This window comes from Hibiscus syriacus, unplaced genomic scaffold, assembly GCF_006381635.1.
Source record: "Hibiscus syriacus cultivar Baekdansim isolate YM2019G1 unplaced genomic scaffold, ASM638163v2 tig00110201_pilon, whole genome shotgun sequence".
Taxonomy (NCBI): Eukaryota; Viridiplantae; Streptophyta; class Magnoliopsida; order Malvales; family Malvaceae; genus Hibiscus; species Hibiscus syriacus.
The window spans coordinates 2087572-2103088 of NW_024062624.1; the positions used below are offsets into that span (position 1 = coordinate 2087572).

The 15517-nt window shown below is 31.5% G+C and overlaps 1 protein-coding gene across 1 annotated transcript; it reads right to left on the reverse strand.

The window, feature by feature from the left end:
* Positions 1-8096: 8096 nt before the first annotated feature.
* Positions 8097-9527, reverse strand: LOC120218688 (indole-3-pyruvate monooxygenase YUCCA2-like). Its single transcript, XM_039215590.1, has 4 exons — positions 9300-9527; positions 8666-8914; positions 8451-8573; positions 8097-8339 (listed from the first exon to the last, which is right to left on the reverse strand). Exons 1-4 carry the CDS (start codon positions 9480-9482, stop codon positions 8127-8129), a joined length of 768 nt encoding a protein of 255 aa, XP_039071521.1. The 5' UTR covers positions 9483-9527; the 3' UTR covers positions 8097-8126.
* Between the last annotated feature and the right edge of the window lie 5990 nt (positions 9528-15517).

Consider the following 15517-nt stretch of genomic DNA (forward strand, 5'->3'; position numbering starts at 1 on the left):
TTTCCCGTTGACCGCTGTTCATTTCAATTAGATTTTAGAGTTATAACTCAGGATTAACGTTGTTAATTAATGCTGTAGCCTTTTGAATTCGATCCCATATTATTATTATCCAAAACATTTTGTGTTCTGTTCTGTCTGTTCCACAGCAGCGAAGTACCTGTTTCTATATAATTTAAAATATTGAACAGTGAATTTGATTGTTTCGATGAAAACTCAAAAGTCTGGGTGTTTGTTTACCTTTCCATTGACATATGAGTGCAGGGAGGGAGAACTGTGGCTGAAAAGATTGGCCAAGTAAAAGAAAATGCAAAATCTTGTGGCATCAATCGTTTGATTTGAAAAACATGATATCTTATATCATTTGAATTTTGACACCAACAAAGTTGTAAATATCTGTTTATCTAATGGACATGTGATAGAAAGGAATAAATAAATTCTTTTCATGCAATTTAGAAATCAAGGGGGGAAAAAGAAAATCTACTCAAAAGTAAAATATTGTTTTTTACGTCCTAATATAAAAATCAGTATTTAAACTATTCTCATTAAAGTTTGACCTGCTTTAATGGATAGATTTCTGCTTGTTTGGTGTAATGGCCGTTTGGTCGATGACACCATCGACAATACGGGAGAAAGGAGGGAGGGGACACATGGGTTTTTTAACTTTAGATAATTTTTTTGTTTTTCTTTTAAAAAAATATAAACACAACATATGTTAGACGGTGATTTTTTTTAACAATCATTATCATATAGACATATAAAAGTGTAATGTTAGAAACGTTAGACATTTATTTTAAGTGAAAAATTCTTTACCCACTTAAAATTAACTTTAGGTGTAATTTGAACTCTTATTTTTACAGTAACATTTTTTATATAAATATTTATTATTTATGAATGTTTAACGTGATTAAATTTTATGTATTAATTATGATTTTTAATGTATTTATTATTAATATCTTTATGTTTATTAAAAGTAGAGTTTATACCAAAATGTTTATTTAAATGATATGTTTAATTATTTAATAAAACAATATCTAAAAATTTATTTAAAAAATATTATCAATTTAGGTCACGTATGATAAAAGATATGCTATGTCAATTGCGTTTTTGAAAAGATATATCAAGATATGCCTTTACTTACATGACGTGAGTTTTTAAAGATTGCTCTAGTAAGGGTTAAAAAAAATAGTGTGCTAGAAATATGAAAAAGAATGTATGAATTTTGTATAAAAAAAAAAGAGTTAGAGAGAAATGTGTGTCATAGTGTCAAATACAGAGTTCATGTTGAACCGATCTACGATGGTGACACACGTATATGAATTTTATATTCAATCACTTAGTCATTTAAAAAATTATAGTTAAACACTTAAAAATATATCTAAATAATATAAATTTGAAAACTTTATGATCAAAATTGTTGATTTATAAACATACATATATATTTAAAATATATATAATAAGAGGTCGAATCCAAATACATAGTGTAAAAGTTTTACATCTTTTTAAGATCGATAGATGAGATAAAATTAAAGGCTGAGATTAACAGTAGGAAATGTAAAAATATTTACTGGAAAAAAAAAACAAGAAGTTAATCTCAACATTTGAATTCTCATCATCTAACGATCCTAAAAAAGTGACATTATGTGTAAATGGATCCTAACCCATATAATAATGATAATAGTAATTTAAGAAAGGTTTAATATAAAAAATTGTCCAAACTATACCATTTTTTCCATTTATGTGCCTAAAATTTTTATCAATCAATCCAGGTGACTAATGTTACAAACATTACTATTTTACGTGTTTTGTCCGTAACGACCTTTAAAAAAATCTGTTAAATAATATGTGTCACGTTTATACTTTTTTTTATTTTTTTATTTAAAAAATTATAAAATTTCTTTAAAATTTATATTAAAAGAAACTTTAAAATCCATAATTTTAATCACACTTTCAATCGTCGTCGGTCATGTCCAGCCATCACCTCTGCCTTCGCCCACCCATTGAGCGACCACTATTTTTTTGTCATCCTTAACCCCTAAATACATAATTCCCTAAGTCTCTGGCCTTAAATTTAACAGACGATATCTTAAATTCCTAACCCTAAATTTATTGAGTGTAAAATTTAATGAGATTAAGAAAGGATGGGATGAAGGGGGCTAGGATTTTTTTTCATGGAAGAAAAGGGGAGAGAGACAATTGAGAGGTGTTCGCGTGGGGTGGCGAGGGGATCATATAGATTCGTGACCATCCAGCTCAGTTGGTAGAGCACAAGGTTCTTAACCTTGAGATCGTGAGATCGAGTCCCACGGAGGGCATTTCATAATTCGGAGGTCTCTTACGGAAGCTGCTCTCAACCTGGTGTTGGGGGTAGCCTACTATCTTACCTCCCTCTTACCCCATATATATATGGGAAAAAGAGACAGCCATTTTGATATGTGTTATTTAATAGAATTTTTTAGCGGTTGTTATGATTGAAGCATTTAAAAAATAACATTTATAAAATTAGATGCTTGAATTAAATAAGAGAAAAGTCTAAACACTTAAATAAAAAAATAATATAATTTACGCAAAAAAAAAACGCAAATTGTCAATATCTAAATAATAAATATGGAATTTCATGAATGATACTTATTTCATCCGTGAAGGTGAGTGTATGGATAAGGCTAATTTAATGGAATAGTTTTTAGAAGTTTATCTATTGATCCGTGAGTGCCTATAAGGATAATTTAATTAAACAGGTTTTGGAAGTTTATTGGTAATTGTTTAGAATATAGAAACTTTGCAATAATAATTACAAGTCAGATATCTTATTAATGTTTTATAAAATATATAGATGATAGAAAATCATTTAAGTAAAACAAATGTTATAACATTTATATTAACCGTTTTTCGTATATATTTATGGTGGTCTTAATGTTTGCATAAAATCTTTTATGATATTTATTTTTTTATTAATTTGTCGATGGTTATATATAGTCACATATCTTATTTGGTAAAAGGTTGTTTGCTAATATAATCATAATTATATAACGAAACAATCTATCAAATAGTTTGTTCACTTACTATTCCTTTATCACTTCGTAAAGTGTCTCATTTGTCAGAGACAGTGAATTTTTATGAAGATTATTGCGTTTTTTTTTTACTTTGGACGTCATTCTCAAGTGAGAATTTCTTTTTTTCAGTATCTTTAAATTTAATATTTTTATTTTATGTACAATTTTTTTATGTGATAATTGTTCTCATTTTCTCTCTCTCTATGTTTAGGTACTTTGTAATTCTGATTTTTCTATTATTTATATTAATAAAATCTAGTTAGTATTTAAAAATAATTATTACAATTTAAATTGGAGAAAATCAAATCTATTAGATTATGCAAGTAGCTCCACTTTCAAAGCGGTGTCATTGAGAACAATTTCTATCACATTCCCGCTTATGAAATATGTTGGTCAATATATATTTGGTTTATAAATTGAGATCAACTACGAGTTAATTACCCAAATATAGTTTAGAAATCCTTTTTTAATTTGTCACAAATTGTTTTTTTTAAAAAGGTTGTTTGTAACTTCAGTAAATAAAAATCATTTATTAAGATTCATTATTTGATCGAATAATTAAAGATGTTTAAATTATTTCATTTTGTGTAAATTCAAATACCAACATCTTTTTTAATATTTACTAAATCTTCACTTAATTAAAATAAAAATAAAAATCATTTATCATGCTTATTTTTTAAAATATATATATATATATATATATATCATTATTTAAAATGGTCTAAAATTATGGTTGGCATAATTCAACAAAACAAAACAAAACAATTCAAATCATGATTTGAAAATCATTGCCTGCAGAGAGTAGACAAAAATTCGCCACTAAAATTGTAAGGTTACGTCATTCTCTCAAACATTGACTTTTGTTGTGTTCTTAACCCATTGTTTAATTTAATTTATTTGTCTATGTTTATCTGATGCAGAAGGAGAAGACAAAGAAAAAAGGCAACACATATTCCACCATCCAACATGAAACTAATAAATTATTTGTTTCTGTAGTATGATCATACGCTGTCAAAGATTTGTCACTATGCTTAAACCCCGGACAACATGATCACTAATACATCCAATTATTAACTCTAATCATGATGTTTTTGCATGTATTATTTCTTTGGGGGGTCTTATTTGTATTCACCCCACGTTTGGCTAAAATTAAGTACAACCTCAAGAAGAAAAAGTTGCGGTTAAAAGGAAAATTTAAGTTCAAACATGGAAAGGAATATTATTGACAAAACAAGTATTAAATGAAGATAGTAAAATGAATATCGATGGTTAAAAAGAAATATTGAAATCTTAAACTTGTTGTATAGAATAGCTTAAGGTTTGGTTATTAGGGCAGAGAAGGAAGAGGATGTGTGCATGGAGAAGGAAATGTCGGTTTCAAGTTTGGATGAATTGAAAACGAGACAGAAAGGTGATTGCGGAAGGAAGAAAAAAGAGCTGTTAAAGGTTTAAAAAGAAGACAAAGCGGAGAGAATGTGTCCATATGTGGGGGACTAGCTAGTAGAAGTGTTTTGTTTTGCTTGCATTATTAAAACAGTTGAAAGGTATGTTACATAATCGAGCATGGGAGAAAAGAAAATGGAAAAGGGAAAGGAAAAGAGGTTGGATAGGCTCTTTCTCCTATATATGAATGGCATTAATGAGCACCTGGATTCTTGCAAAACCATCATCTTCTTTATTGGGACATCCTTTTCGTTTCCTCCCAAGTATTTAAATCTCCCAACAGATTTTTGCAGCCCTAGGCATTTCCTTTATTCGAATACGATTAATAGAATGTCTGGATTTGGCAGTGAGCATATATGTGTTGGGTTGCTTTGCTTGCCCTCATCTGCATTAATTAATGCTCGAATTTTCTGGGTTATTGAGCCCCCTCATTCTGCATGTGATCGTCTGTCTGCTGATCTTTTGTTTCCGTTTTTCATTTCTCAAATTTGAACTAGTCCTAGTCGTAGGGCTTCTTTGAATAGAATTTTGATCGTCTGGTTTAAGCTAAAAGATTTAGGGTAGGCTTCTTTAGATGATGCATGGATAAATTGGTGTTAGCCCTCTAAACTTAGCTAAGCCCATCCTACGTTTTTTGTCTGTATCTGGGGTTCCATTCTGTTTGACATTACAACAAAAATCAGGTAAAATCATATTCAAGTTTTTTTTTTACGAAACAAACATTTCAGTGGTCGAAAGAATAATTATTATCCCTAAAAGTCTTAAGATTGAATAAGAATGATGATTTAATCCGAAACCGATAGATTCTGACCCATTTCAACCCAATAGGATTGGGGTTTTTTAAAATAATTTGATTTGGTTTAGGTTGGATTTTATATAGGGGCTAGGTCAGGTCGAGTCAAACTTAGGTCGAGGGTAAAAATATTTCGACCAAACCTGATACAAATGTAATAGTTTATTTTTCATATAAATTTATAGACAGTTGTTATAATACCCCTCTCTCTATAGATTTTTTCTAATTAGGTCCTTATTTTATATTGAGATGGATTAGGTTAGATTTATACTCTAAAAATTTGGGACGGGTCGGTTCAGATTTAGATGGAGTATATATGTTTTTGTGTCGAGTCGGATCGGTGGAGGATATATATTTTTTGATTCGGCTTAGGTTCGGGTGGGGGTATATATATATTTCATGTCAAGTTGGATTGATAAAAACCCGACCCAACTTTACCCGTTGCCATCCCTAGATTCGAGCACAACATCTATATGAATATTTGAGCATTCATTGTCAAACATTTAAGAATCTTTCGAATTCATTGTCAACATTTAAGAATCTTTCGAATAAATAATATCTATAATAATAAATAAGGGCTATCCCTCCCTCTTCTTCCATAAATAAAGTTTTCATTTCATCAAGCAAAAGTCATCCTACCTTATTTACTTCGACTGTTAACCATCCATTTTTCCACATAAGGCCCATCAAAGATGGTCCTGAAAATTACCTTGTGGGCTTGCATTGAGAAATAGATATTGAGATCCAGGACAAGAATGTTTAAAGCATAGCTTTATTTTTAACTTTTCCATAGTTATTTTCCATCTGTGAATTTTTAACGTGTTGAAAGTGTATAATTTTAATTGCTTTTTATTTTTTATTTTATTTTTTTGTCATAACATTGATATCAATTTTGAAATGATCATCCACCGTTGATTTTCATTTTTTTTCTTCCTTCCCTCCTTCGTCTTCTTTTTCTTTGGACTTAGCAATAACTTTTGTCATGTTATTCTTTTATACAAGTTATTTTATTTTGTTTAGTTGGTTCTCTCTCTCCCTCTTTTTTTTTTTGGTATAAAAATGATGTTTACTCTTGTAACATATCCTCTATTTTCTTAGAATTGAATTTTAAAATTGAGTTTGACATATAGTGAGTGAATTATAATTTAAATTGTACTCTTATTTTGACGTATCTCAATGTTTCTGATTTCTTAAATAAAAGTAGGTGGAGCATTGAAGCAGTCATGATAATCGTTGGGTTGAAAATCATATCAGATACCAAATCCAATTTGGTTACATCGACATGGGTTCCCCTGCTAGAAAGGAATTGTTGATAATGCCATGGGAAAATAAAAAACAAAAATGAATGCAACCCATCACTTTTGGAACCCCATAACATGTGGACTTTGAAAGATCGATGGTTAAAATTAATTAGAATTTAATTGAAGTTTGAATTCTCCTCTCCTTTCATCGGTTACCTTGAAAACCATATATAAATAATGAGAATATATATATATATATATATATAAAAGGGTAAAAATGTTAAACGTACACACAAGCCCTGAGGACTTTGGTGGTGTTTTTTTAAATCATAGTAATGGGAAATGGTTCAAAGGGACAGAGAAAATAGAAATAAAGAGGTTAGTATTGTCATAAAATTATAGGACCAGGAGCAATAAAAGAAGTAAATCCATCATTAGTTTTAGATGGTCCAAATCCAGGGGCGTGCATGTGCACCATGTGTGACATAGGCTTGGGAGAGCCGTACCCAGCTGCTACTTCTCCGTCTGAGTGGCTATCACGTGCCCTCTGGACCATGCCAAGCTGCTTCTCCCATCTCTAGATTTACCATGTCACTGTCTTCGATCATCTTCCATCTCCAAACAGCTACCTACACTGTCGTCTAAACCCTTGAGGTAATCACCGATATGTGATCATGTTAGTGGGAGAGGATGGCAATCGGCAATGGAGAAAGCAAGAGAAAAATGCTATTGAAAACGGCACTTTGGAGGGTATATTTTAAGTTGCAAAGCACTCAGGTCGTAGTTATTTAAGGCAGCAGCCGGTGCAACTCTTTCCTTCTCCACTCTTAATAGTACAGTACAAATGTTACATCTTTGTCTTAACACTTCTCCAAATTTCAGGTATGACTGCCACTGCCCTTGGATGTGTTTTCCTTTATTTAAATGATTTGAAATTCAGCAGAGACCCCAGCCAAGAGTTTGACAGGGAACAAGCACTAGTGGAGATTGCTTGGACTGTGCATCACAGACTGGGTGGTCCTGCTTTCTTATTATATACCAAACATCATCATTACCGTATTAAATTTTAATTATTTATTAAACTAATGAAAATGGGTTATCATCTGCTCAAGATTGACACCTGAATCTCCACTTCCCATCTCATCTTAAAACAGCTTTTTTTATACAGTAATGATTTCTTTAATTCCCCTTTAATTCGTTCCATTATTATATTCATTGATGGGTGGTCCTGCTTCGTGTCTATTTTAATGGAAAACTAATATCACAGACATTCTATTCAAGAAAATATAACAAATTCTTGTTTATACCTAAAACTTGAATTTAAATCATCAGATCTTGAGATATCCAATACCATGCAAATCTTTACAAAGGTAATTAGCTGCGTACTTGGAAATTCCATTTAGTTGACAAAAGACATGAAGCAATTACATATTTTCCTTTGGATTGAGTCAATAGAAGAGAAAAAATGAAGGGACGAAACAATTTATGAAATTGGATCGTTGCATGCATATGAAGAGATTAAGAGGAGAGGTAGGTAGTCCACCAGTGTATGAACAGATTAGGTGGCCCTGTCATCGGCGAACAATGTGCTCGGGGAAATTAAAGAGTGAGTGGTTGAATATATGGCAATAAATTTGTGGCCTCAGGTTTCCATTGAAGCTCAATATCTTCAGCTATCATTTTGGCATCAAAGGAGGCACCAAGCAAACCACGCTTTGTAAACCCTACAACGTACAGTCCACGTTCAACTTTCCACCCTCTTGGGAATGCCTCCCGAGGCATACCATCTTCCTCTGAGAGCAAATCTCCCTCCTATTCAGTGCAAAAAAGCTCAACTCAACATTCTAGACGAATTCGGATTCGAAGTAGAATAAAATTTGAAATTCAAATATTAATATCTTCTACACTGCGGTTGTTAATTACCTTCAACCAGTGTGGTACATTGCTTTTGTAACCAGTGGCAAGGATGATGGAATCAAAATCCTCCTTTCTCCCATCTACAAACTCCACGGTACGGTGAATTATTCGCTTTATTCCCGGACAGACCTGGATAATACATTAAGCAAATTAAATTTGAAATGCAAGATAGGTCTACCTACTAGGGTTGAAGAACTAATAGAAAATTATTTTTACTCAACCTTAATGTCACCATTCTGGATCTTTGCTAGTGTTCCAACATCCGAAACCGGTGTCTTTCCGCACTGGCTTTTGAGCTCAAGAGGACCGAGTTTCGGACGATGGATGCCGAGTTTTCCAGCGTCTCCCATAATGAAACGAGAGACCAGAAGTAAAAACCGATCCACGAGGCTTACTGGGAACCATTTCAGCAACCCCATGGATAAACCAAAAGTTGATTTGCCTAACATCTCTTGAGGCAAGACGTGCACCTGCAACATACAGGCCCCTTTTATAAAGAAAGATTGTGCTGCTACTAAAGATGATAAGGTAAATGTAATAGTAATTTGCACAAGGGGGAAATGGAGTTTTAGGCATAAAATTTTGAGCTACCTACTGTTGTTGCGCATGCAAACAAATTCCAAGAAAGTTAAAAAGGTTCACCGGTCCACCCTCGTGCTTTAAGTAGCAGAACTTGTGAGTGAAAAAAATTCTAAAGGTGATCTTAACTAAACATGATTGCAAACTTCGTAAATCCTATGAAAAATATATGCGACAGTGACGAAGAAAATAAGCCAGTAACTAAGCATTTTTCTTCAAAGAAGTTAAAGGGAAAATTGCTTTTAGGTTTATCTGAAAGGATAGAAGCAGGTTCACCGAGTTTCTAACGACGAGGGATGGGCGAGCATTACAGTTGCAGAGATCCAAAGAGACCTCCATGCCTGAATTCCCACAACCAACCACCAAAACATCTTTTCCTCGAAACAATCGACCACTTTTGTACGAACTTGTGTGCATTATAGGCCCACCAAAATCATCCATCCCTTCAATTTGCGGCATCACTTCATCAGCATTCTCCCCAGTAGCAATAATGAGCTACTGAGACACATATTGTAACACCTCCAACTCGTATTCAATCCGGATTCGAGTCTGAGGTGTCACATTGACTTTTTAAAATATTTACAGAACTACTCAGAGCTTATACAATATATATTTTGAATGCATGCCAACTAGAACTTCATATATTAAAATACATATTATTTAACTTTCTTCTGATCTGACATTTGGTAAGGAGAACTGACCTGTCTTGCTCCACATTGCTCTTTACTCTTCTCACTTTTGTAACCTAAGTGTGAAACAATCACACGCTAAGTCTATAACTTGATGAGACATTACATTTATAAAAGAACTCTAATTATTTAAACATGCAGGAACACATCATATCATGATGTCACACCAAAACAATTTAACATTTCATACAATGTAATATACACATATACATAATTCACACTATTTCCATTACTAATCATATTCCCCTATCCATATTCTTATCATTTATGTCTCATAATCATATACTCATATATTCATTCTTTTAAGCCACATATGATTCAATTAATCAAGCAATATACACATCATCTCATATATCATATAATACAATTCATATCACAAAAGCATATACTTTACATGTAATATATATTTTTATTGTTATCTTTTTGTTAGCCTATGTACATCTGTGAGAACTATATATATGTGAGTCTATAGAGGTTATGCACTAATGCTATCGCCACAGCTCGTATAAATGCACCGAAGTGCCGCGTAGAAATGCACTGTAGTGCCATATAATGTCCATAAGGACCACATAGAAATTCCTTAAGAATCATATACATATACCAAGGACCAAGTATGTGTCTCAAAGACCTCATAAATGTTCAAAAGAATACATATATGTCCCGAAGGACCGCACAGACCCTCGACTCTTGGCATGCCAACTATACCCCTAGTTCTCATGACACATAACATGGACATTATCATTTATGTCATTTCACATATTCATATATACACATAGTTCACTTACGCGTAGAACATTTTCATATGATTCACATTTACATGTCACATATCTTATATTCTTTATCACAAAGTCACATAGATCTATGTCATATACCATATATCCAAAGTGCATATAATCACGTAGATCATATCATATAGCTTAGATCATTTCTCGAATGTTCATGTAAACATACATATCATATCTTGTTCACATATGATCATATATATACTTCCTATAGCACATAAAAACACCTAGAACACTTCCACATAGCTTATATCAATTTTCTGAGTCCTTTCATATTATTTGATAACATATATCATATATGTATATAATAACTTATGTCATATCATCTACCTTATGCTTCATTTCTTTGTATTCCCTTAGATTACATAAACTATGTCGTATTTTTAAACATATATCATTTAATAGTATTTTATTTATATATTAATTTAATCTATTTACTTAATTCAATTTCATATATTCCTTATAACCTTTTCATATAGCTCCATAAATCTTTAGCATATAACTTATCTTATATATTCGTATCATCCCTTTATATTCAAGCTTCCTAAATGATATACTATTCCCATTTCATTCTATAATTCAATCTTATTTAGTTCCCTTAACTATTATTAAATCAAAAAGCTCTATTATACTAATTCTCATAATGGATCATACAACTATGTACTTGTCAAACTCATGTTTCTATTATGCATGTACTGTTACACATGTTTACCTAGTTCCTATCACTTCTCATGAACTCACTTTCATCATATTTACCTATTATTACATATTTTATCTCATAACCATGTATTCACATAGTCTTATATTTATTCTCCTATGACTCTTCATAGACATCTATTTCCATTTCCATATATCACTTGACTTATCTTCTATATTCCTATAATTTCATAACTTATTTTATATTCTCCCATTAACATTTAATAGTGTTTTTACATAAACCACGTAGCACATACAAAAACATATCAATTCATATAATCAAACATACATACACTTCATGTTGTTAACATACTTATAATCAAGACTTAATGAGCTATTACTATAGGAAATAGACTTATCACAAGTCCAATTTCCATATAATCTTATAAAAATAAGATGCACTCATCTTGGCCTCACTACGTTCCAAACCACTTTTATGATTTCCTCTTTTTTTATCGAATCTTAACTTGATAATCGTTCTGGAACTTGTTCATGTTCGATATCTACATAACCATACATTGATATATATCAATATCCAATTGATATCCTCTAATCTATCATTTCTTAGACCAAAAGAAAGGTCTATTTCTATTTCCCCTTGAAGTGCATTGATACATTCTACAGTGCATCGATGCATTCTTTAACATGTGCATCGATGCACTACCCATGCATCGATACACAAATCACCTTCGATGTTTTAATTTTAAGGGGATGCATCGATGCACTAATTGCATTCGATGTTTCTTCTTTAAAGAGTACATCGATACACATTAAATATGCATCGATACACCTTTCCCAGAATTTGCATTTTAAGCTCGAAAACCATAAACTCTTCACTCAATTCTTTTATTTTGAGCCCCTATCATGTCATTAAACTCAACTACCATTACTTAAACCAACTTATATCCATATAAACCATCTTTATCTTCCATATTTCATCATGATTTTTAAAATTTAAGAATCTTACTAAACTTTCAACTTTGTTATTAATCCTTTATAACTTCATAAATCTCTTATTCTTATTGATGGCAAGTCAAATTCAACTTTCAATTCTTATTATAAACTCTATTTCAATATTTCACTCAAGAACTCCAAATCTTTAATCTTCCCTAACTTCTTTATCTTTTGATTTTAAGATAACTTAAGCTTTCCTTAAGCTTAGTTATCATCTAATGATCATAACCCAACCTTAAATTTAACCAGAAATTATCTAAATAGAAGACTCACCTTTGGTTCAAGCCCTCACGTATGAAGAATGAATAAGAGAAGAGAACTCTGGAACCTTTTGATTTCTTCTCCCTTCCACCCACGTGTATGTATAACCATATTTAATTATTTTCCTTGCAAATGACCCTTTTGCCCTTCAATTCATCTAATAATTACTAACAACTTTTATGATTTATTTCCAAATAAATCATTGAACTAATCCATTGTTCTACTCGAGTCACCAAATTCTGAAACTTTACAATTTGATCACTAACCCGGTATTGAGGATGTTACAAATCTCTCCTCCTTTAAAAAAATTTGTCATCGAATTTTCACTGAACATATCAATAAGAACATATCTTCTAATGTTCTGATGCTACCTCCTTTACTTAATATTTCCTTCCTTTATTTCTTCAACTATCTTTTTTTCCTTTATACATTTATCTACTGTCACTTATCATATACACAGTAGCCCATAACCTCAATCCATTTATGTCTTTTCTCTCTTTCGATTTTGCATTTTCCTTTGACCTTTCTAAAATCCATATAATGTCACTCATTACATAGACAATAACATCCATTTTCATCACTCAACATCATAAATTCATATCAAACTACCTTATAATAATAACCAAATTCATTTTCCATCATCATTTAACCAAGAACACGACCCTAAATCTTCTTTAAATATGATTCAACATACACTTTAAAGAATATTTTTACATCACCTTGCACACTTTTCTTACTTCTATGTCAAAATTATCATCTACACTTCCATATTACCTTTATCGTATCTGATCCTTTAACTCAATCCTTTTCATTTCTTTATTCCATTATTCCTTTATTTATTCCTTATACACAAATCATATCTTTCCTTTCATGTTCACATACTCTTGTCTTATCACCTACACTCATTTGTATGTACCAATCTTCATTGCATCCTCATAACTTTGATAACCCATTTCTTATACAGAACTTCATTCTTTATCATTTCTTATACTTGTATTTTTCTTCCTTAAGGTTCTATGCAAATACTTATCTCCTTTTCTACATCATAGCTATCTGATCAAAATACACCACTATATCAGATTCACAACATAATTGATTAACTCAACTTTATCTTTTCCTCCAATCTCATAACTCTATCACTTTTACTCTGATAGCTAGTCAATAACATATGTTCAATCTAGGGCACAAGCCTAGTCAACCAATCATATATATCATTTCCAATCGAAATTATCTCAAAATTAGTTTACTTAACTTATCAATTTCACCTCTATTCTCATACATGTAATTTACGTTGTTCAAACTCAACATTATGACTTCCTTTGTCTTATAAACTGATCATCGATATACACATTCTCAAACTCTTCTTATCAATACTCAACTTTACTCAAATATACAAATCCTTATTTCCTTTACTATACCACATTACTATGATCCAAATATACAACTGTATCCAGATCCATTACAGATTTGGTTATCATATCCTGATAATATCTTATAATCTTATACTTCCAGTACATTCCTATCACATATTCTTGTTAGCCAACGCTAACTTTTTCCTTCTAAAATGCAATCTCTTTTTATATCCACATTTTTGCTTATGTACAACAGTATTCTTTGTTTCAACTCATAAACTCTGGCTTTCTATATCTTATACTCTTGTCATTAATGCACTTATTCTTGAACTCTTCTACAAATTCTAACCACATCTTTAGATCTTTTAACTTTCTTATGGTGACACTTGTTCACCATATTCTATCTTATCCATAAAATAATAAGAATACTTCACATCACTCTTCCGATTCAAAACAGTGAAAAGCTTCTATCACTATTCTAATATGATTTCAACTTTCTGAAATCAACATTTAATCTTATAAGACACTTTCTGAGGTTTCTGCTCTTCATCCTGCCTGGCCAGGGCAGGTGAATTGCTATCACCATCAGATTTGTCGACTATCAATTTACTTTACTTTGACAATTTCTAAAATCAATTTCTACTATATTATACAAATCTTATTCTATTATCAAGACAACATTCTCCTTACACTATCAGATCAGAAAATTTCACTTTTAGTTGGCATGTACACATTTTTAAACCTCATTTGACTTCAGTTCAAGCCTAGAATCGACTAAACCTTAGCTCTAATACCATTAAATGTAACACACTCAATCCGTATCTGATCCGGATCCGAGTCTGATGTGTCACATTGACTTTTCAAAACATTTACAGAACTACTCAGAGCTTATACAATATATATTTTGAATGCATGCCAACTAGAACTTCATATATTAAAATACATATTATTCAGCTTTCTTCTGATCTGACCTTTGGTAAGGAGAACTGACCTGTCTTGCTCCACATTGCTCTTTACTCTTCTCACTTTTGTAACCTACGTATGAAACAATCACACGCTAAGTCTATGACTTGGTGAGACATTACATTTATAAAAGAACTCTAATTATTTAAATATGCAGGAACACATCATCTCATGATGTCGCACCAAAACAATTTAACATTTCATACAATGTAATATACATATATACATAATTCACACTATTTCCATTACTAATCTTATTCCCCTATCCATATTCTTATCATTTATGTCTCATAATCATATACTCATATATTCATTCTTTTAAGCCACATATGATTCAATTAATCAAGCAATATACACATCATCTCATATATCATATAATACAATTCATATCACAAAAGCATATACTTTACATGTTATATATATATTTATTGTTATCTTTTTGTTAGCATATGTACATCTGTGAGAACTATAGATATGTGATTATATAGAGGTTGTGCACTAATGCTGTCACCACATCTCGTATAAATGCACCGAAGTGCCGCGTAGAAATGCACTGTAGTGCCATATAATGTCCATAAGGACCACATAGAAATTCCTTAAGAATCATATACATATACCAAGGACCAAGTATGTGTCTCAAATACCTCATAAATGTTCCAAAGAATACATATATGTCCCGAAGGACCGCGTAGACCCTCGACTCTTGGCATGCCAACTATACCCCTAGTTCTCATGACACATAACATGGGCATTATCATTTATGTCATTTCACATATTCATATATACACATAGTTCAC